A 19,921-nucleotide genomic window follows, 5' to 3' on the forward strand; every position below is an offset into this window, starting at 1 on the left:
AAAAAAAAAAAAAAAAAAAAAAAAAAAAAAAAAAAAAAAAAAAAAAAAAAAAAAAAAAAAAAAAAAAAAAAAAAAAAAGCTTGTATTAGTGAGTAGAGATAGTCTTCACCCTTAGAAGCTAAGAGAAAGTAATGCGATCATGTCACAAGAAAAATAGGAGAATGTCGGGACAATCAAGTTCCAAATTTAAAATTTGAATCTTGAACCTGAGACGTTATAGTTTTGCTCATAAATATTTACTTCACGTTATTAACTAAAATGAAAAAAAAAAAAAAAAAAAAAAAAAAAAAAAAAAAAAAAAGCTTGTATTAGTGAGTAGAGATAGTCTTCACCCTTAGAAGCTAAGAGAAAGTAATGCGATCATGTCACAAGAAAAATAGGAGAATGTCGGGACAATCAAGTTCCAAATTTAAAATTTGAATCTTGAACCTGAGACGTTATAGTTTTGCTCATAAATATTTACTTCACGTTATTAACTAAAAAAAAAAAAAAAAAAAAAAAAAAAAATTACCCATCAATCCATTTTTACCCCAAACTTAGTAGATTTATTGGTTCCAAAGTTACCATATAAATTAGAAAATGACACACTTATCGCGATGTATGGGTAAAAATTTGGATTATTTAGCATGCGGTGGCGCCGCCGGAGTTGGGAAATGAATCGGCCTAATCTCTCTGCTGTCCTCGCCGCCTCATCTCCACCGATGCCCCCATTATCATATATAAATACAATTCATTTTTCCCCCTTTTGAACAATCATGCAATGAACTAAGATCATGATTTATCTTTCTCATTTAGATAACTTACAACATCCATATCTTTTTTTTTCTCAAAATAAAATTTATAAAGTGAGGCCGATGATGATACGTAACGAGTCAAAACGAACAATATCTACTCGTGGTTTGCTTGGACCATTACAAATTGTATCAAAAGCCAAACACCAAGCGGGGTGCTAACGAGGACATTTACCCTTCAAGGAGTGGACTGTGAGATCCCACCTAAGCTAGAGTGGAAAACAAAGCACTCCTTCTAATAGACACGTTTTAAAACTGTGAGGCTGATGATGATATGTAACAAGCCAAAAAGATCGTTTACCAACAAGATGTGATGGTATCAAAAGCCAAACACTAGACGATGTGCCAACAAGAACGCTGGCTCCCAATAGGTGAATTGTGAGATCTCCCATTGGTTGGAGGAGGAAATGAAACATTCCTTATAAGGGTGTGGAACCTAGTAGACACATTTTAAAACCGTGAGGCTGATAACGATATGCAACAGGTCAGGTTTTGAATCTAATAGATCCTAAAGGTTTATGTTTAATAGGTCAATGAACTTTAAAGGTATCGGAATGTCCTTAAACATACGTATCAGATAGAGTTGAAAGTTGAGAGATCAAACAGATATAAAACTACACGATCGAGATAGCGTTTTTGTCTCCCTCCCGCCATTATAAATATAGCATAGGGGTAGTACCATATCCTATAGAGAATCAATGGATCCAATATCCCACAAAAATGTTCATCAACTTTTGCAACAAATCACTCAAGCTCCTCTTCCTCTCTTCCTCTTCCTCTTCCTCTTCCTCTTCCTACTTTCACTCAAACTCTTCTCCACCAAAAGCACCAAAGCCTTACCACCATCACCACCACAGCTTCCAATAATTGGCAACCTCCACCAGCTAGGCAGCCTCCCACACCGCTCAGTGGCATCTCTGTCAGACAAATATGGCCCTCTCATGCTCCTCAAGCTCGGCCAAATCCCAACCCTCGTCGTCTCATCCGCAAAGCTAGCTAGAGAAGTCATGAAGTCCCATGACACCATCTTCTCAAACAGATACCAAAACAGAGCTGCACAATCATTAATCTATGGATGCCGTGATGTGGCCTTTGCTTCCTATGGAGAGCAATGGAGACAAGCTAGAAAGCTCTGTGTTTTGGAGCTTTTGAGTGCCAAAAGAGTCGAGTCTTTTCAATATGTGAGAGATGAGGAAGTTGGTGAGCTTGTGAAGAAGATTCGTAAAGGTTGTGGCTTTGGAGATTCAGGGGTGAATCTTAATCAGCTTTTGATGTCAACTTCGAATAATATTGTGTCGAGATGCGTTTTGGGAGAGAAATTTGAGAATGGAAAAGGAATGAGTGGGTTTGGAGATGTGACGAGGAAGGTTATGGTGTTGTTGTCGGCGTTTTGTGTTGGTGATGCGTTGCCTTGGCTTGGATGGGTTGATGCGGTGAGGGGGTTCAATCGGGAACTCAAGAACACTTTTGAAGCGTTGGATGGGCTGTTTGATAGAGTGATTGATGAACATAGAGAGAAGATGAAGAACAGTGATCGATCTGGGGAGATGGATTTTGTTGATATCATTCTGCAATTGCAACAACGGGATACTCTTGATTATCGTTTCTCTATGAACGATTACAAAGCAATTTTACTGGTTTTGTTCCTCTCCTCTCCCTCTCTTACATCTCCTATCCCTCTCTTGCATAGCCATTGTTACGTGTCGTAACAGTTCAAGCTCACGGTTAAGGTTTTTTCCTCAAGGTTTTAAAACGTGTCTCCAAAGAAAGGAGTCCACATCATTATAAGAATGTTTCGTCCCTCTCTCCCATTAATATGAGATCTCATAATAAGGGATGTGAACGAAACATTTCTTATAAGAGTGTGGAAACTATTCTCTGGTATGACGCGTTTTAAAACATCGAGGGGAGTCAAAAGAGGACAATACTTGTTCCTCTCTCTTTCTCTCTATTACATAGCCACACACTCTTAGCGACACCGAATTCTAGAGGTGTTGAGGTATTCTGTAATAGCTCAAGCCCACAATTAACTGATATTGTTTTCTTTGGGCTTTTCCTTCTGAGCTTCCCCTCAAAGTTTTAAAACGTGTCCACTAGGAAAGGGTTTCCACACCCTTATAAGAAATATTTCGTTTCTCTCTCCAACCGATGTAGGATCTCATAGTAGTGGAACGAAACATTTCTTATAAGGATGTGAAAATTTTTTCTTAGTAGACGCGTTTTAAAATCTTAAGGAGAAGTTTAAAAGGAAAAGTTTAAAGAGGACAATATTTACTAGCGGTGAGTTTGAGGGGTGGGGTTGTAGTTTATGATTTTTGTAATAATCTGTCTAAGTGGTGTCAACTTGGCAGGATATGTTTGTTGGAGGAACCGACACGACAGCAACAGGTTTGGAATGGGCAATGGCTGAGCTAATGAGAAACCCAACAGCCATGAAAAAGGTTCAAGAAGAGGTCAGGACAGTAACGGGAAAAAAACCAAAGATTGAAGCGGAAGACATTCAAAAGATGAAGTACATGCAGTGTGTTATAAAAGAGTCTCTAAGACTTCACCCACCAGTTCCTCTATTGGTGCCCCGACAGACAATGGGAACTGTGAACCTTGAAGGCTACGAAATTCCACCAAAAACTAGCGTTTGGGTCAATGCTTGGGCAATTCAAAGAGACCCCAAAAGCTGGGAAAACCCAAATGAGTTCATCCCAGAGAGATTCATGGAACCAAACTCTGTTGATTTCAAAGGCCAAGACTTTGAGTTCGTTCCATTTGGGAGTGGAAGAAGGAAGTGCATTGGAATGTCGTTTGGGTTGGCTGCTTTAGAATCTGTGTTGGCTAATCTTCTTTATTGGTTTGATTGGAAGCTGCCGGCCGGGGAGCCATTGGATATGACTGAAGAACATGGGCTCTCAGTGTTCATGAAACATCCTCTCAGTCTTGTCCCAATTCCACGCACTGTGTAATATTTGACTATTTCGTTAATGGTTATGAGTGAGTGAGTAAGTGAGTATCATTAATAATGTGTATATGAAGTTCTGTAAGAACTACCATATGGTTTGCTTATGAAGTTGGGGTGTAATGCATCTATTAGAGAGAAGTTTTGTTCTCCTCTCCAACCGATGTGAGACCTCATAATCTACCCAAGCCAGCGTCCTCGCTGGCACACCACCCAGTATCTGGCTCTGATACCACTCGTAACAGCCTAAGGCCACTGCGAGTAGATATTGTTCTGTTTGAGCTTTCCGTTTTGGACTTCCTTTAAGATTTTTAAAACGTGTCTACTGTGGGAGGATCTAAATTCTTACAAATGATGCTTTGTATTCCTCCCGAATCGGAGTGGGATCTCACAAGTATGCACAAATGTAGCAATAATTCATAGAACAACCACATGCATACAAACATTAACAACGGTAGTTATCCAATATGAAAGTGCCTTACCTTAAATCAAGAAGAAACAATATGCTACACTGTTCCAAACCTCATCACACCAGCAATCAGTTGAAAATTCCTAGCAAAATACCATAAATTAGCCACATCGAATGTAATTTACGCTTAAAACAAGAAAAATCAGGTAAACTGACCTTAAAAATCAAGCTAGGAGAAAAATCTAGAAGGGACATCAAATGGAAGCACAACCGACAAACTAGAAGGAGACAACAAACTTATCACTGGTCGGCTCTTGATGCTGAAGTCAAGTCGAAGCTGGATTAAAGGATCTTAAACTTAGGATAAACATTAGTTGCAGGAAGACGAAGCTGGAAGAATACCATAATAAAGAACAAAAGAATGGATCGAACCTCAAATTTTCAACATTGGAAGAGGCAACAATTTCAATATGGAGAAGCCATTCACTTCAATCCCATCTCTATTTCTTTTTGCCTTTTCTTCTTCTTCCTCCTCCTTTTGCTTAAGCTGTTCAGAGGCAAAAAACAAAGCATCAATTTCCCTCCTTCACCACCCAAACTGCCAATCATCGGAAACCTTCACCAATTAGGAACCTTGCCGCACCAATCTTTGGCGTCTCTTTCGAAGAAATATGGGCCTCTCATGCTCCTAAAGTTAGGCCAGACCCCAACTCTGGTGGTTTCATCAGCAAAAATGGCTAGAGAAGTAATGAAGACCCATGACCTCAAATTCTCCAACAGACCCAAAACTACAGCCACTAATCTCTTGTTCTACGGATGCCAAGACATGGGTTTTGCCCCATATGGAGCGTACTGGAGACAAGCCAGAAAAATGTGCGTTCTTGAGCTTTTTAGCTTCAAAAGAGTGGAGTCCTTTCAGTATATCAGAGATGAAGAAGTCGGTGTTCTTATCAGTAGGATTCATAAGGCTTGTGCTGGCGGTGAGGTTGTGAATCTCAGCAAGTTATTCCTTCAAATCTCAAACAATATAGTGTCCAGATGCGTTATGGGAAAGAAGTTTGAGGATGAAAATGGGAACAATAGATTTCGAGACGTATCAAGAAGGGTAATCGAGCTACTCTCAGCGTTTTGTGTGGCAGATTTCTTCCCTGCTTTCGGATGGGTTGATGTAGTTAGAGGGTTCATTGGGGAACTGAAAACAATTTCTAGAACAATGGATGAATTCTTGGATAGGGTAATTGAAGAGCACAAGACAGAGTTAAGAACCGGTAAACCTGATGATAAAAGGGATTTCTTGGATATTATGCTGCAGCTCAACCAAGATATCATGCTCGACTATCATTTCACTCCGGACAACCTCAAAGCCATATTACAGGTTTCTCTGTCTCTGTTTCTCTCTTAGTTACTTTTACTCCTTCGACTAGCAATTGAAAATAGGATGAACATACCGAAATTCAATATGGCTGTCGGAATTGTAGGACATGTTCGCCGGTGGGAGTGACACATCTGCAACAGCATTGGAATGGGCAATGGCAGAGCTGATTAGAAACCCGAACACCTTGAAGAAAGTTCAAGAAGAGATCAGAACAATAGTTGGAAAGAAGCCAAAAATTGAAATGAATGACATTAGCAAAATGGAGTACATGAAATGTGTGATAAAAGAATCTCTAAGACTACACCCACCAATTCCTCTGCTTGTGCCACGAGAAACATCAGACGTCGTCGACATCGAAGGCTACCATGTGGCATCAGGAACCAGTGTCTTCGTGAATGCTTGGGCAATCCAAAGAGACCCCACAATCTGGGAAAGGCCAAACGAGTTCATCCCAGAGAGATTCATGGAGAAAAATTGTGCTGACTTCAAAGGCTTAGATTTTGAGTTCATACCATTTGGAAGTGGAAGAAGGAAGTGCCCTGGATTGTCGTTTGCGCTTGCTTCTTTTGAATGTGTGTTGGCCAACCTTCTCTATTGGTTTGATTGGAAGTTGCCTGAGGACATGGCGGGAGAATTGTTGGACATGAGTGAACTCCATGGAATCACTGTTCGCAAGAAGAATCCTCTCCATCTCACCCCATTACCATTGTAGTCTAATGGAATATCGTTTGCAATTGCTTCCTTTCAACAAATCTTCTCTACTGGTTCGCTTGGAAGCTTCCTGATAGCTCTGTGTTGGACGTTGAAGAAGAAAATGGACTCCCTGTTTGCAAGAAACCCCCTCTGCATCTCAAGTCAGTACCATATAACTAGTAAAATAAAGTAAATTCTAACGAGGGATTGAAATATCTAGACGGATAGGGTTAAGTCCAATACATTATATATATTCTTTTAAATATTTCAACAATAAATTTAGATATACTAATCTCTACTATAAATATCTATCTACTCTACTCAGTTTCATCACAAGAAATACCAATCAGTCTCGTAAGTGTTTCTCACAAAAAGTTGTGTTCAACAATCTGGTATCAGAGTCAAACACCGAGCGGTATGCTAGCGAGGATATTGGACTCCTAAGGGGGATTGTGAGATCCCACATCGATTGGAAAGAAGAATGAAACATTCCTTATAAGAGTGTAAAAACCTCTTCCTAATCGACGCGTTTTAAAAACTTAAGACTAACAGCAACATGTAACGAACTAAATAGATAATATCTATTAGCGATATATCACACAAATATAAGATTTTGTGTTTCCACCGCCTTGCTTAGTTGTTATTCTCAATAGATTACACTACAAGGAACAGCTAGCACTCCGCACGTCCAAACCGACACTGACTGATTATTTAAATCGAGGGGTGTGACACATTTTGTAATATTTAAATCGTAGAATGAAGATTTAATAATATAAATGACCCACAACGCAGATTCCAATAATGGGTAATTATTTTATTCTTCTGGGTTTGTAGGGTTGAACTTGCTAAATGTTTCTGGAAACATGGGCAGGATAATATATGCTTAACTAATCCATAAAAGAAGATGGATCTAAGATCACAATTAGAGCAGCAGAGGCAGAGTCAACAACTTGACAATCATATGGATCAGTTCAATCTTTTGAATTGCTCTCTATTTTTCCTACTGTTCTTCATTTTTCTCAAGTTGTTTAGAGTAAAAAAAGTGAACTTACCTCCATCACCACCGAAGCTACCAATACTTGGAAACCTTCATCAGCTGGGCAGGTATCCCCATCGATCGCTGCAAGAACTCTCCAAAAAGTATGGTTCTCTCATGTTTCTGCGACTGGGATTGATTCCAACTCTTGTGGTTTCCTCAGCTGATATTGTCAGAGAGATCTTTAAGAATCATGATATCAGTTTTTCTAACAGGCCCAAATCAACCGCTGCCAATTTGTTCTTCTATGGATACAAAGATGTGGGGTTTTCTCCATATGGGGAATACTGGAGAGGATTAAAAAAGATTTGCACTCTTGAACTTCTAAGTCAGAGAAGAGTGCATGAATTTCAGTATGTGAGGGAAGAAGAAGTTGAAATCTTGGTGAATAAGGTACATAAAGCAAGTTCTTCAGGTTTATCTGTAAATCTTAGTGAGTTGATTACCTCAACCTCAAACAACATAGTTTCAAGATGCATATTTGGAGAGAAATTTGAAGATGAAAATGGAAAGAGCAGATTTGGTGAACTAACAAGAAGGATGGCTAAGTTAGTTGTGGCTTTTAGTGTGGGAGATTTTTACCCTGCTTTTGGATGGATTGACAATATCACAGGCTTAATTGGGCAATTGAAAGAAACATCTCAAGCTCTAGATACTTTTCTTGAACAGTTGATTGAAGAACACAAGACAAAGAAGAAAGGCGATTTTCAAGGCGACAGTGAAGAAGATTTTGTGGATATTCTTCTTCAAGTTCAGCAGAAGGATGATCTCGGTTTCGAATTCACTCAAGAAAGTTTAAAATCAGTGTTAGAGGTCTTTTTCTTTCCTACACGCATACAAACAATTCACACAGACATTTTATCAAACAGTTGGTGTTCATTCTAGCTCTATTATTGTTTCAGGATATGTTCATAGCTGGAACGGATACGACGGCATCAGTGTTGGAATGGGCGATTGCAGAGCTAGCAAGAAATCCAACCATAATGAAGAAAGCACAAGAAGAAATCAGAGAAGTGGTGGGCAAAAAATCAAAGATAGATAGCGATGATATCGTTAAAATGGAATACCTTAAAAGTGTTATCAAAGAATCACTTAGGGTTCATCCACCTGCTCCTCTGTTATTACCTCGAGAAACATCTGAAATGGTGAAGCTGGGAGGATACTGTATTCCATCAAAAACCAGAGTGTTCTTCAATGTTTGGGCGATTCAAAGGGACCCAAAAATCTGGGAGAATCCAGAGGAGTTCATCCCGGAGAGATTTATGAACAACCCAGTTGATTTCAAAGGACAAGAGTGCCATTTCCTCCCATTTGGTGGCGGGAGAAGAATCTGTCCAGGGATGAATTTCGCTTTTGCATCGATCGAATATGTGTTGGCTAACCTTCTACACTCCTTTGATTGGAAGCTGCCTGATGACAGTATGATGGCTCAAGACGTGGACATGAGTGAAGATATGGGGCTCGCTCTCATCAAGAAGCATCCCCTTGTTCTTAAGCCAGTAACATGTTCAACTTAATCTACAATTTGTGACTGTGATGTTGCACGCTAATCACTGTAATCTGGTCTCTGATTGTGTTTTATTTTGTTAATCCTGTTCCTTTGTAGGCTACCAGCTCAAGATCATCGAACAAACTGTTCCTGTTTGTATCCAATCTCCTTCCTTTGTCACAAAAATTAATAACAAATCATCATAGTATGATGATACATTTGATTCTCATAGAGCATATGAACTCGTGATCCAAGCAACGAGTTTACCAATTCAATCAAATTTTTATGATTAAAAAAGATTTTAATTAATTTTTTAGAAAGGACTTTCCTTCCCGAGGCCTACCAGACATGGGAAGGCCACGACAGAATCGTGACAGAAGGCGACGGAAAGCCAGAGGGCGGCTGATGCCAATGGCGGTGGGCCAATGTTCCATTTATGATAGCAATTCGTTTCGCATTTTTCAGCCATCGCTTTCATTCTCCATTTTCATGGCGGCTGTTTCTCTTCTCTATTGAGCCGTTTTTCTAGATTCCGTCCTCTCCTCAACTTCGCAGCCGTTCCCTGTTAATCCATACACTTTCTCGTTCTCTATATCTCTGTTCATCATTCGCACGATTAGCTTCAAATAACAAGTTCAATTCTGAATATTACAGATTAAATCGGCTAAGAAAACCAGTGGAGCAGCCATTATCATCATCTACGTATCGCGATTTCTACCTTGCATTTAATTGATTGGCTCTGCTCGCTTCGCCTCTCCCTCTCTTTCCTTGTCAGATTTTGCCTGCGCTGCGCTCGAGGATCACGCTTTAATGCCCACTACTAATTGACCGCTTGCTCTTTGTTCCTCTCTCATTCTACCTTCTTTGCATTTCGCGACCGTCTTGTTAGTTCCCTTCTTGCAATGGAGTTCTCTGCGATTATGGCAAGTGGAGCTACCTCTTCTTCTGTTGTCTCTCTTTGCTGGAAACCTAATTCTAAGTGTACCGATTTCAAGTTTCTAGCTCAGAAGGCTCCCATATCGTTATTCGAGACCTTTAAATCTGTTCAATCGCCTCAACTTGATACCAATCCACTGAAATCCAGTACCCGAAGCATCAACTCTGGATTCTCATGCTCTGCTGCGACCCTATCTCCCTCGTCTACCACCGAGCTCGTCCCTTTTAAGCTACAGCGCCTGATTGAGGAATTCGAGTCCATATCCGAGCCGATTGATAGAGTGAAGCGGTTGTTACGGTATGCGACTCTTCTCCCTCCTTTAGATGCCGCAGCGAAACATGACTCGCATCGGGTCATGGGGTGTACGGCGCAGGTGTGGTTGGAGGTGCGGATTGATCAAGAGGGCAAGATGAGGTTCGCTGCAGATAGTGATTCAGAGATCTCTAAAGGGTTTTGCTCATGTTTAGTTTCGGTGCTTGATGGTGCGATGCCTGAGGATGTTCTGAGATTGAAGACGGACGATTTGGCTGCTCTGAATGTGGGATTGCCGGGTGGAGAGCGTTCGAGAGTAAATACTTGGTACAATGTTTTGATTAGTATGCAAAAGAGGACTAAGGCTTTGCTTGCAGAGCTTGAAGGGAAGTCGCCATTTGAGCCGTTTCCATCTCTGGTTGTGACTGCTGATAGAGTTCATGCAAAAGGAAGCTATGCCGAAGCTCAGGTAACTGATGACACATTTAATTATTGATTATGTATTAAGGATTAACTATTGAAGATATACACTGTTCATGTACAAAAGCTTGAAATTGGTTTCTGGTAGCAGTACATTTATTCAGTTCCTTTTACAGGCTAGATATCTGTTCCCAAATGATTCTACAGTGAAAGAACTTGTCAAAGTGCTAAGGGAGAAAAAGATTGGCGTTGTTGCACACTTTTACATGGATCCTGAAGTCCAAGGGGTGTTAACTGCTGCCCAGAAGGAATGGCCTCACATTTATATATCTGATTCATTGGTAATGGCAGATATGGCTGTCAAGATGGCTAAAGATGGATGCCAATTTGTAACAGTACTTGGTGTAGATTTCATGTCGGAAAATGTTCGTGCGATTCTTGATCAAGCTGGCTTTGGAGAGGTGCGTCTTCCTTCTCTCAAATTTCGTATTAACTTTTCATTGTTATCTATAGATACAAGATGAACTGATAGTGAAAGTAGGTTAGAATGTAACAGCTCAAGCGCTTTTCAAAATGCGTATGCTAAGGAGAGTTTCACACTCTTTTACAGAATGTTTAGTTCTCCTCCCCAATCGATAGTCCACCCTTCTTCGGGCTATAACAGCCCAAGCCCACCGCTAGCAGATATTGTCCTCTTCGGGCTTCCCCTTTTGGGTTTCCCCTCAAGGTTTTCAAAACGTGTTTGCTAGAGAGAGTTTTCCACACCCTTATAAAGAATGCTTCGTTCTCCTCCCCAACCGATGTAAGGTCTCACAATCCACTCCCCATAGCCAAAGCCTAACACTAGCAAATATTGTCCTATTTGGGCCTTCCCTTTCGGGCTTCCCCTCAAGGTTTTCAAAATGCGTCTGCTAGGGAGAGGTTTCCACACCCTTATAAAGAATGCTTTGTTCTCCTCCCTAATCGATGTAGGATCTCACAATCCACTCCCTTCGAGCTATAACAGCCCAAGTCCACCGCTAGCAGATATTGTCCTCTTTGGGCTTTCTTTTTCGGGATTTCCTTCAAGGTCTTTAAAACGCGTCTGTTAGGGAGAAGTTTCCATACCCTTAGAAAGAATACTTCGACTCTCCTCCCCAACCGACGTGGGATCTCACCGTAACTCTTTCAAAAGCCGACATCCTTCCCATGCTCTATGATTTGTTTTTATGAACTATTAAAGCCTTTGTAATAGTCTAGTGTCATCTCTAATTCAAGAATTTTCTCTGTAAGAAGTTGGGTTCTAACCTTCCAGCGTATGGATGAAACTTGTTCACTCTACATCATGATACATTTTTTGGTCTTCTCTAGATTAATTTAGATGTTGCTGCCCAGCATTTAATGGTGGTGGAACAATTGAGGTATCGATAATGGTTCCATATATGCAGGTAGGTGTGTACAGGATGTCTGATGAACGAATCGGTTGTTCTTTGGCCGAAGCTGCAGCTACTCCTTCTTATATGAATTATCTTGAAATGGCTTCAAAGGACTCTCCCTCCCTGCATGTTATCTACATAAATACATCATTAGAAACGAAAGCCTATGCTCATGAGCTTGTGCCAACAATTACCTGTACATCTTCTAATGTTGTGCAAACAATTTTGCAGGTAGAACATATTCTCTCATTTGCATCCGTTCTGATACTTATTAATCTTTTCGGTGCTAGTAGGAATCAACTTCAAAATACACTCGGAGTCTGCCTTACTGCTTAATGTTCATCCTTTCTTTGCTTTGTTCAGGCTTTTGCTCAAGTACCTGAGTTAAATGTTTGGTATGGGCCTGATTCCTACATGGGTGCAAATATTGTAGAACTGTTGCAGCAGATGACCCAGATGACAGATGAAGAAATTGCAATGGTTCATCCAAAACATAATAGGAACTCAATTAGATCATTGCTCCCTCGTCTGCACTATTACCAGGTTTTTTGGAACTCTGTTTTTTTTTCTCTTTTCGCCCTCTCTTAATTATAGGCTATGGTTGAGCATGTATTGATAAAGCTTGTGCCTCTGAGTGTTATGTTAGTTTTGATATGTTCGCAAATTTTGGCACCTTCTTTTGATTTTGATATGCTCAAGTCCACCACTAATTGATATTGTTCTCTTTCGGCTTTCTCTCAAGGTTTTTAAAATGCGTATGCTAGAGAGAGGTTTCCACACTTGAATAAGGAATAGTTTGTTCCCTTCTCCAACTGATGTGGGATCTCACAATTCACCCCCCTTCGAGGTCCAACGTCCTCGTTGTCACACCACTCAGTGTTCACCCCCCTTCGGGGCTTAGCGTCCTCGCTGACACACTACCTGGTGTCTGGCTCTGATACCATTTGTAACAGCCCAAGTCCACCACTAGTACATATTGTCTCTTTGGGCTTTCCCTCTCGAGGTTCTCCTCAAGGTTTTTAGAACGCGTCTGCTAGGGAGAGATTTCCACACCTTTATAAGAAATGTTTCGTCTTCCTCTCAAATCGATGTGGGATTTCACAATCCACTCCTCTTCGTGGCCCAACGTCTTCGTTGGCACATCACCAGGTGTGGTGGATTGTGAGATCCCACATCAATTGGAGAGAGGAACAAAACATTCCTTATAAGAGTGTGGAAATCTCTCCTTAGTAGATGCATTTTAAAAACTTTGATGGGAAACCCGAGAGGTAAAGCCCAAAGAGGACAATATCGGTTAACGGTTGGCTTGAGTTGTTACATTTTGTATCGTAGATTGTGTTGATTGCCGCATCTTCGTTGACCTATTTGACCTCTAGATTATTGTTCTTATTTGATATAATAGATGTCTTCTAATTTCAGGAAGGTACGTGCATTGTACACCATCTTTTCGGGCATGAAGTTGTGGAAAAGATAAACGAAATGTACTGTGATGCATTCCTTACTGCTCACTTCGAAGTCCCTGGAGAAATGTTTTCTTTAGCGATGGAAGCAAAAAGAAGAGGAATGGGAGTTGTTGGTTCCACCCAGAATATATTGGATTTCATAAAACAAAGGGTGCAAGAAGCTTTGGACAGAAATGTCAATGAACATCTACAATTCGTGTTGGGAACAGAATCCGGAATGATAACATCAATTGTTGCAGCCATTCGTAATTTATTCAATTCTGCAAAATCCACTTCTGGAGGAGCAAAGATCAACGTGGAGATTGTCTTTCCCGTGTCATCAGATTCAATGACAAGAACATCATCAAGTTCATCCCCAGGCCAAAACCCGGTTGTACTTGGTGACATCAATTTACCTGTAGTGCCCGGAGTTTCCAGTGGGGAGGGATGTTCTATTCACGGTGGCTGTGCATCTTGTCCATACATGAAGGTTAGTATTTATAGATACTTTAGCACCCAAGTAAATTTTGTTCCCATGCAATCATAGTCTGTGATGTCCCACGTTGGTTGGGGAGGAGAACAAATCACCCTTTAGAAGGGTGTGGAAACCTTCCCCTAGCAGACGCGTTTTAAAGCCTTGAGGGGAAGCCCGAAAGGGAAAGCCCAAAGAGGACAATATCTGCTAGCGGTGGATCTGGGTCGTTACAAATGGTATCAGAGCCAGTCACCGGAAGATGTGCCGGCTTTCTCGCTGTTCCCCGAAGGGGGTAGACACGAGGCGGTGCGCCAGTAAGGATGCTGGGCCCCAAAGGGGGGTGGATTTGGGGGCGGTCCCACATCGATTGGATAAAGGAACGAGTGCCAGCGAGGACGCTGGGCCCCGAAGGGGGGTGGATTGTGATGTCCCACATTGGTTGGGGAGGAGAACAAATCACCCTTTAGAAGGGTGTGGAAACCTTCCACCATGCAGACGCGTTTTAAAGCCTTGAGGGGAAGCCCGAAAGAGAAAGCCCAAAGAGGACAATATTTGCTAGCGGTGGATCTGGGTCGTTACATAGTCTCATTCGATATGGATAATGTTGTGAGGGGTTTGTATGTAGCATGTTCCAATTTGAATAAGCAATTTGTGAGATCCCATACCGGTTGGAGAGGGGAACCAAACATTCTTTATAAGGGTGTGAAAACCTCTCCCTAATAGACGTGTTTTAAAACCGTGAGACTGACGACACGTAATGGGCCAAAGTGAACAATATCTGTTAGCGGTGGGCTTTGACGGTTACAAATGGTATCAGAGCCAGACACCCGAGCAGTGTGCCAGCGAGGACGCTGGGCCCTCAATGAGGGTGGATTGTAAGATCTCACATCGGTTGGAGAGAGGAACAAAACATTCTTTATAAGAGTATGGAAACTTCTCCCTAACAGACGCGTTTTAAAATCGTGAGATTGACGGTGATATGTAACGGGTCAAAACTGACAATATCTGTTAGCGGTGGGCTTGGACTATTACAAATGGTATCAGGCTAGACACTGGGCGGTGTGCTAACGAGGATGCTGGCCGCCAAGGAGGGTGGATTGTGAGATCTCAGATCGGTTGGAGAGGGGAACAAAACATTCTTTATAAGAGTGTGGAAACCTTTTCCTAATAAATGCGTTTTTAAACTGTGAGGCTGACGGCGATACGTAACGAGTCAAAGCGGACAATATCTGTTAGCGGTGGGCTTGAGCTGTTACACAATTAGTTCTTTTCCTCCCTTAATCAATTGATTGGAGGGGGGAAACTTGGCAAGCCTAAATAGTGTCATTAGTTTTTTCTCTTAGCATAATCTTTCTGAAACGAGACGACATTGTCTAGAATTCTCACATCATCTTGTATGGTATGATCCAGATGAATTCTCTCAGCTCTCTTATGAAAGTTTGTCAAAATCTCCCCAACAACAGAAGTGCAATTTCAGCACATGAAGCCAAGAGATTCAAACTGCACACAGTAACAGGAAAATCAGTAGCAGATATCGGGTGCGAACCAATCCTGCACATGAGAGATTTCCAGGTTTGTTTCATTGAATCCATGACCTCTTAGATTCCTCCTCTATTCACTTGTATGACCCTTCACTGGTTCATTTTTTCAGGCTTCAAAACAGCTGCCGGAGAAACTTGTTCATCAGATACTCAATCGGCATTAGCAATGGGGACAGTTTTAGCAAGTCAATCCATGCTAGTTTCTTCTCATCCGCTGCTGTTGAGCCAAGAACATGTGGAATCATTCTCTCTTCTGAGCTAAGTTTTTCCCTGAATAACACAACCATTTATGTATCACCTCGCATAAATCTTTAATCACTACTAAATCCAGTAGCTTTAGATGATCAAGTATGATTTACTTAATCTTTTATATAGATTTGTAACCGTTCTCGACTGTGCGACACAGAACTAAGTTATATTTATAATAGATTCATCGAGTTCTTGATAGACTCAAAAAATGGTTGTACCCTTAGGTTAAGATTCTCGTTTTCACAAGAACGTCCCTCCCAATACACTTCTTATCAATCTTCCAACTCCTCCCGACTTTTCGAGATTGAATCTTGACTTTTCTTGAGCCAAGATAATGGAGGCACACTGAACAATCCAAGCTCACTGCTAGTAGTTATTGTCCTCTTTAGGTTTTTTTATTTGGACTCCCCTTACAGCTTTTAAAACATATCTGCTAGGGAGAAGTTTTCCCATCCTTTAAAGAATGCTTCGTTTTCTTCTGATGTGGGATGTCACACGCACTCCATTCTATCTTTCGTAGAATATCACATCACTCGTTCTTCCTAGGATGTTGGATATTTTGATTTATTTATTTTTATATAGAATTAAGGGTTGTAACCTAAATTTGAGGTGAAGTGATTGATTGACCGATGGTCGACAAGTTGATTTATTATGGCGTGTTGTAAGAATGATTCTTATTACTCCATGAATACCTCATATACCAATTATAAAAGATGTTAGTATAAAATTATAAAAATAAAATTTAAATTTTTAAGTAAAATTATCTTAATTATTTGTTATTTTATATTTTGTACCAAAAAAATCATTTTAATTATTAACAATTGTCATTATTTCTTTAAAAAAATATATTTAACTCGACCTACAATTTGTCAAATATTTCAAAATAAGATCGAATTTAAGTAATTAATGATTAAAATTAAAATATTTAAAAATTTTAGATTAATTAAAAAGAAAAATATATCCATTTTTACCTTTGTGGGACCCACGATTTAAAAGAAATTGAATAAAAATATTCGAGCCGCTGACTATTTCGTTAATTTCATTGGACCACGTAAGCACATGTTCAACCGACACGGGTTAGGCAGTCAAAGGGTAATGTAGTCATTACGGTATGTATTTGAGGCTATTTCAGTCAGTTTGATTTTAACAACTACCCTCACAAGAACTTCTCCATTCTGTTTCTTCTATAGTTTTATTTCTCGGAATTTGGGTGAAGGACCCATTGTTGATTTTCTTCTCTCTTTTTCAATTCTCTAAGGAATCAGGTAATTTGAGTTACGAATTTTCCCTCCGATTTTTCACTCTTTCTTGTCATCTCATCGAAGTGATTGATTTTTTTTCTCTCTAATTTATCTCGTCTTATGTGCAATTGACGTTCTACGTTATTCACAGAGATTTTCGGCTTAATCTGGAGTTTTTTAAGCATAATGCCTAGAGATTTCATCGCTTTCTTCATGATTAGCTTTCAATTTGTTGTTTAAGAACTTTTTTCTGCTTTCGAGTTTCGAGTTGAATGGTTTATTGATCGATATATTGCTGCATTGGGAACTTTCTCGAGTTCAAACACCTTGGCTATTGTCCTACTATCTGATTTCTGTTCTTTTAGGTTTTAGGGTTTTCACGATAGGGGTTTACCTGTTCTGTTTAGTTATTAGCAGAAGATTTTAGAATGCCTTAGCTATTTTTGTCTGAGCTCTCTGATTGATGATTGAGGTATAATTTTGAACAAGTATACAACATTCTTGTGAATTGACGGTAGTAGTTAGGATGGTAAGATTGTTTTCATTGAGGTGTTGATTTATTTTATCAAGTTAAAAGAAATGCTCTGTGTCTACTTTTCCTTGAAAATTATGCCATGTAAGAGTGCATCGAAGGCTTGTTGGCTTTATACTTGGATGTCACGGATGAAGATGAAGCTTCTAGTTCATAACTTTTTCTTCTTCCACATGTTTTACGTCTGACAACTCCTTGCATCAGAAAACTTTTGAATTCACCATAGTACTGATCCAGACTTTTTTGATCTCTAACCTTTCGTTTGCCCCGTCTTCTTTTTCTACGTGAGAGAAGAGTGCTGATGTAATAGCCCAAACCCATCGCTATCAAATATTGTCCTCTTTGGACTTTCCCTTATGGGCTTCTCCTCAAAGTTTTAAGACGCATCCTCTCTAGATAGAGGTTTTCACACTCTTATAAAGAATGCTTTGTTACCCTCTCCAACCAATGTGGGATCTCACAATCCACTCCTCTTCGAGGCCCAGCGTCCTCGCTGCCACTCATTTTCCTCTCCAATCGATGTAGAATCTCACACCTAACAAGTTCCTTGGGGCGATTTTCTATAACATGTATCCTTCATTCCTTTTCATTTTGGTGTCTTGTGCCTTGAAATTTCATTCGAAATTATTTTTTGATAAAAGAATTGGTTGTCCAATAGTTTATTTCTGTCATTCCAAGTCTAGAGAATTTAGAATAAGGCCCCTTCGCAAAGTCTATTCTTTCTTTTATCTCTAAAACAGATGGCAGCACATTAAGGAAAAGGAAAGGACTTCTTTTTCTCCTATAGTTATCTTTTATTCATAACCTTTACCCTCAAAAGAAAAACAAAATCCCACATAAAGAGGTGAAAGAAAGAAAGAAAGAAAGAAAGACCCTGATAGTGTAGCATGCTTTAGGCTTTGCTGCTTTGGTACCACATGAGACAGGCCTACTAGAACAGCCATGCCATAGAAAAGCACATGGTGCCTGATGTTAGATGCTAGATACATATGCAAGGCATTATAAGGGGGTAAGCTTTTGTTCAGTCGAAGACGACCATGATAATAAATGAAAAGGTTTACCGTACCATGGCTTGTCAATGATTTTCATCCTATTCCTCCTATACTTGCCATGTTAGGATTTTGATTACATTTGTTAATGAGACCTATCTATATCTATTGTGAGATCCCATATTGGTTGGGGAGGAGAACGAAGCATTCTTTATAAGGGTGTGAAAACTTCTTCCTTGTAGACACGTTTTAAAACCTTGAGGGGAAGTTTAGAAGGAAAAGCTCAAAGAGGACAATATCTACTAGTGGTGGGCTTGAGCTGTTACATCTATCTTCCTAGACCTAAACATAGCCATAGGAAACTCTCTGGACTCTCGTTGTTAGTGTCTGGTTCTTTTGATTGCATGGTGACCATTTCTCAAACTTGTGGCCAAATAACTGTTATTTGCTTCTTCAAGAACTTCTTTTATGGGATCTTATTCTTATAATTCATGCTGTTCTGATAGGATTCACGTGTTTACTACAATATGGCATCTGCGAATGGAGTAGAAAGTTTTCAAGGAAAGCAGCCTTTATTTTCTTTCGGTGTTATCTCCGATGTTCAGTATGCTGATATTCCTGATGGTCGCTCATTCCTTGGCACTCCCCGTTATTATCGACATAGTATTCATGTACTGAACAGAGCAGTGCAAAACTGGAACAACCATCAAAAGCTTAAATTCGTCCTAAATTTTGGAGACATTGTTGATGGATTTTGCCCCAAGGACCAATCTCTCAGCTCTGTAAAGAAAGTAGTTGGTGAATTTGATAAGTTTAATGGTCTGGTATATCATATGATTGGAAACCACTGCCTCTACAATCTTCCACGCAAAGAATTACTTCCATTATTGAAGATTTCAAATCTTGATGGAGGTCATGCTTATTACGACTTCTCACCTACTCCGAATTTCAGATTCGTCGTACTTGATGGTTATGATATAAGTGTTATTGGTTGGCCTCAGGATCATCCAAACTCCATGGAGGCCCTCCAAATTCTATCCCAGAGAAACCCAAATGCAGACAAGAATAGCCCATCAGGACTGATTGGCTTAGAAAGAAGATACCTTATGTTCAATGGAGGAGTTGGTAAAGAACAATTGAAATGGTTAGATGGTGTACTTCAGGAAGCAACACATTTAAAGCAAAAGGTGATTGTTTGCAGTCATCTGCCCCTAGATCCTGGGGCGACATCTTTTGAAGCACTTCTATGGAACTATGACGAAGTAATGAACCTGATACACAATTACAATTGTGTCAAAGTTTGCCTGGCTGGGCACGATCATAAAGGTGGATATACAATTGATTCCCATGGAATACATCATAGAGTTCTTGAAGCAGCCCTTGAGTGTCCCCCTGGCAGCGACGCGTTCGGACACATCGACGTCTACAATGATGGACTGTATCTTATTGCTACAGACCGAATGAGCAGCTCAAGAATGCCTTTCGATTCCAATCGAACTGTTGACAGTCAGAATGGCTGCATTACAGACCCTTTAACATCTACATTATAAATCATCTTATGACGTATATATTTCATGGTCATAAGTACATAGCCATTCGAAAAGGGAAAACTATGAAATTTTAAGTTAGATTCCCTCGTAGAAAGGGCTGAGGATCCCTCAAAATTTTCCTTGTCAAATATGTGG

General features: G+C 40.1%; 5 protein-coding genes and 3 long non-coding RNA genes across 9 annotated transcripts; 5 read left to right on the top strand and 3 right to left on the bottom strand.

Annotated features, from left to right (window-relative positions):
- The first annotated feature begins 1,457 nt into the window (after positions 1-1,457).
- Positions 1,458-3,843, top strand: LOC111783392 (cytochrome P450 71A1-like). Its single transcript, XM_023664322.1, has 2 exons — positions 1,458-2,428; positions 3,143-3,843. The coding sequence occupies exons 1-2, from the start codon at positions 1,490-1,492 to the stop codon at positions 3,746-3,748; spliced, it is 1,545 nt and encodes a 514-aa protein (XP_023520090.1). The 5' UTR covers positions 1,458-1,489; the 3' UTR covers positions 3,749-3,843.
- Positions 3,844-4,071: 228 nt separating this feature from the next.
- LOC111783393 lies at positions 4,072-4,671 on the bottom strand. Its single transcript, XR_002813365.1, has 3 exons — positions 4,583-4,671; positions 4,367-4,487; positions 4,072-4,293 (listed from the first exon to the last, which is right to left on the bottom strand). It is a non-coding gene; the product is annotated as an uncharacterized LOC111783393 (long non-coding RNA).
- LOC111783390 (cytochrome P450 71A1-like) lies at positions 4,494-6,545 on the top strand. Its single transcript, XM_023664320.1, has 2 exons — positions 4,494-5,525; positions 5,629-6,545. Exons 1-2 carry the CDS (start codon positions 4,572-4,574, stop codon positions 6,235-6,237), a joined length of 1,563 nt encoding a protein of 520 aa, XP_023520088.1. The 5' UTR covers positions 4,494-4,571; the 3' UTR covers positions 6,238-6,545.
- On the bottom strand, positions 5,549-6,153 carry LOC111783394. The gene is made up of 3 exons (XR_002813366.1): positions 6,038-6,153; positions 5,834-5,951; positions 5,549-5,708 (listed from the first exon to the last, which is right to left on the bottom strand). It is a non-coding gene; the product is annotated as an uncharacterized LOC111783394 (long non-coding RNA).
- A 183-nt stretch (positions 6,546-6,728) lies between the features above and the next one.
- On the top strand, positions 6,729-8,959 carry LOC111783391 (cytochrome P450 71A1-like). Its single transcript, XM_023664321.1, has 2 exons — positions 6,729-8,067; positions 8,157-8,959. Exons 1-2 carry the CDS (start codon positions 7,123-7,125, stop codon positions 8,769-8,771), a joined length of 1,560 nt encoding a protein of 519 aa, XP_023520089.1. The 5' UTR covers positions 6,729-7,122; the 3' UTR covers positions 8,772-8,959.
- LOC111783395 lies at positions 8,823-9,611 on the bottom strand. The gene is made up of 2 exons (XR_002813367.1): positions 9,462-9,611; positions 8,823-9,340 (listed from the first exon to the last, which is right to left on the bottom strand). It is a non-coding gene; the product is annotated as an uncharacterized LOC111783395 (long non-coding RNA).
- A 7-nt stretch (positions 9,612-9,618) lies between these two features.
- LOC111783389 (quinolinate synthase, chloroplastic) lies at positions 9,619-15,683 on the top strand. Its single transcript, XM_023664319.1, has 7 exons — positions 9,619-10,401; positions 10,529-10,813; positions 11,780-11,998; positions 12,131-12,310; positions 13,187-13,699; positions 15,095-15,256; positions 15,336-15,683. Exons 1-7 carry the CDS (start codon positions 9,646-9,648, stop codon positions 15,387-15,389), a joined length of 2,169 nt encoding a protein of 722 aa, XP_023520087.1. The 5' UTR covers positions 9,619-9,645; the 3' UTR covers positions 15,390-15,683.
- A 795-nt stretch (positions 15,684-16,478) lies between these two features.
- LOC111782649 (manganese-dependent ADP-ribose/CDP-alcohol diphosphatase-like) lies at positions 16,479-19,894 on the top strand. Of its 2 annotated transcripts, XM_023663441.1 has the most exons (3): positions 16,479-16,725; positions 17,709-17,712; positions 18,741-19,894. In XM_023663441.1, the coding sequence occupies exon 3, from the start codon at positions 18,764-18,766 to the stop codon at positions 19,784-19,786; it is 1,023 nt and encodes a 340-aa protein (XP_023519209.1). In that variant the 5' UTR covers positions 16,479-16,725; positions 17,709-17,712; positions 18,741-18,763; the 3' UTR covers positions 19,787-19,894. The 2 variants fall into 2 exon arrangements, with proteins under 2 accessions (XP_023519209.1, XP_023519210.1); XM_023663442.1 differs by lacking the exon at positions 17,709-17,712 and having other exon boundaries at positions 16,480-16,739; positions 18,743-19,894.
- Positions 19,895-19,921: the final 27 nt, after the last annotated feature.

Source organism: Cucurbita pepo, chromosome LG20 (genome assembly GCF_002806865.2).
Source record: "Cucurbita pepo subsp. pepo cultivar mu-cu-16 chromosome LG20, ASM280686v2, whole genome shotgun sequence".
Classification (NCBI taxonomy): Eukaryota; Viridiplantae; Streptophyta; class Magnoliopsida; order Cucurbitales; family Cucurbitaceae; genus Cucurbita; species Cucurbita pepo.

What these genes read in the sequence shown, in the direction of transcription:
- LOC111783392 (XM_023664322.1), top strand. Translation starts at nt 1,490, where the DNA reads ATGGATCCAATATCCCACAAAAATGTTCATCAACTTTTGCAACAAATC. An exon ending in ATTACAAAGCAATTTTACTG is followed by an intron (nt 2,429 to 3,142) that starts GTTTTGTTCCTC and finishes TCAACTTGGCAG; the next exon opens with GATATGTTTGTTGGAGGAAC.
- LOC111783390 (XM_023664320.1), top strand. Translation starts at nt 4,572, where the DNA reads ATGGATCGAACCTCAAATTTTCAACATTGGAAGAGGCAACAATTTCAA. An exon ending in ACCTCAAAGCCATATTACAG is followed by an intron (nt 5,526 to 5,628) that starts GTTTCTCTGTCT and finishes TCGGAATTGTAG; the next exon opens with GACATGTTCGCCGGTGGGAG.
- LOC111783391 (XM_023664321.1), top strand. Translation starts at nt 7,123, where the DNA reads ATGGATCTAAGATCACAATTAGAGCAGCAGAGGCAGAGTCAACAACTT. An exon ending in GTTTAAAATCAGTGTTAGAG is followed by an intron (nt 8,068 to 8,156) that starts GTCTTTTTCTTT and finishes TTATTGTTTCAG; the next exon opens with GATATGTTCATAGCTGGAAC.
- LOC111783389 (XM_023664319.1), top strand. Translation starts at nt 9,646, where the DNA reads ATGGAGTTCTCTGCGATTATGGCAAGTGGAGCTACCTCTTCTTCTGTT. An exon ending in GAAGCTATGCCGAAGCTCAG is followed by an intron (nt 10,402 to 10,528) that starts GTAACTGATGAC and finishes TTCCTTTTACAG; the next exon opens with GCTAGATATCTGTTCCCAAA. An exon ending in CTCGTCTGCACTATTACCAG is followed by an intron (nt 12,311 to 13,186) that starts GTTTTTTGGAAC and finishes TTCTAATTTCAG; the next exon opens with GAAGGTACGTGCATTGTACA.
- LOC111782649 (XM_023663441.1), top strand. Translation starts at nt 18,764, where the DNA reads ATGGCATCTGCGAATGGAGTAGAAAGTTTTCAAGGAAAGCAGCCTTTA.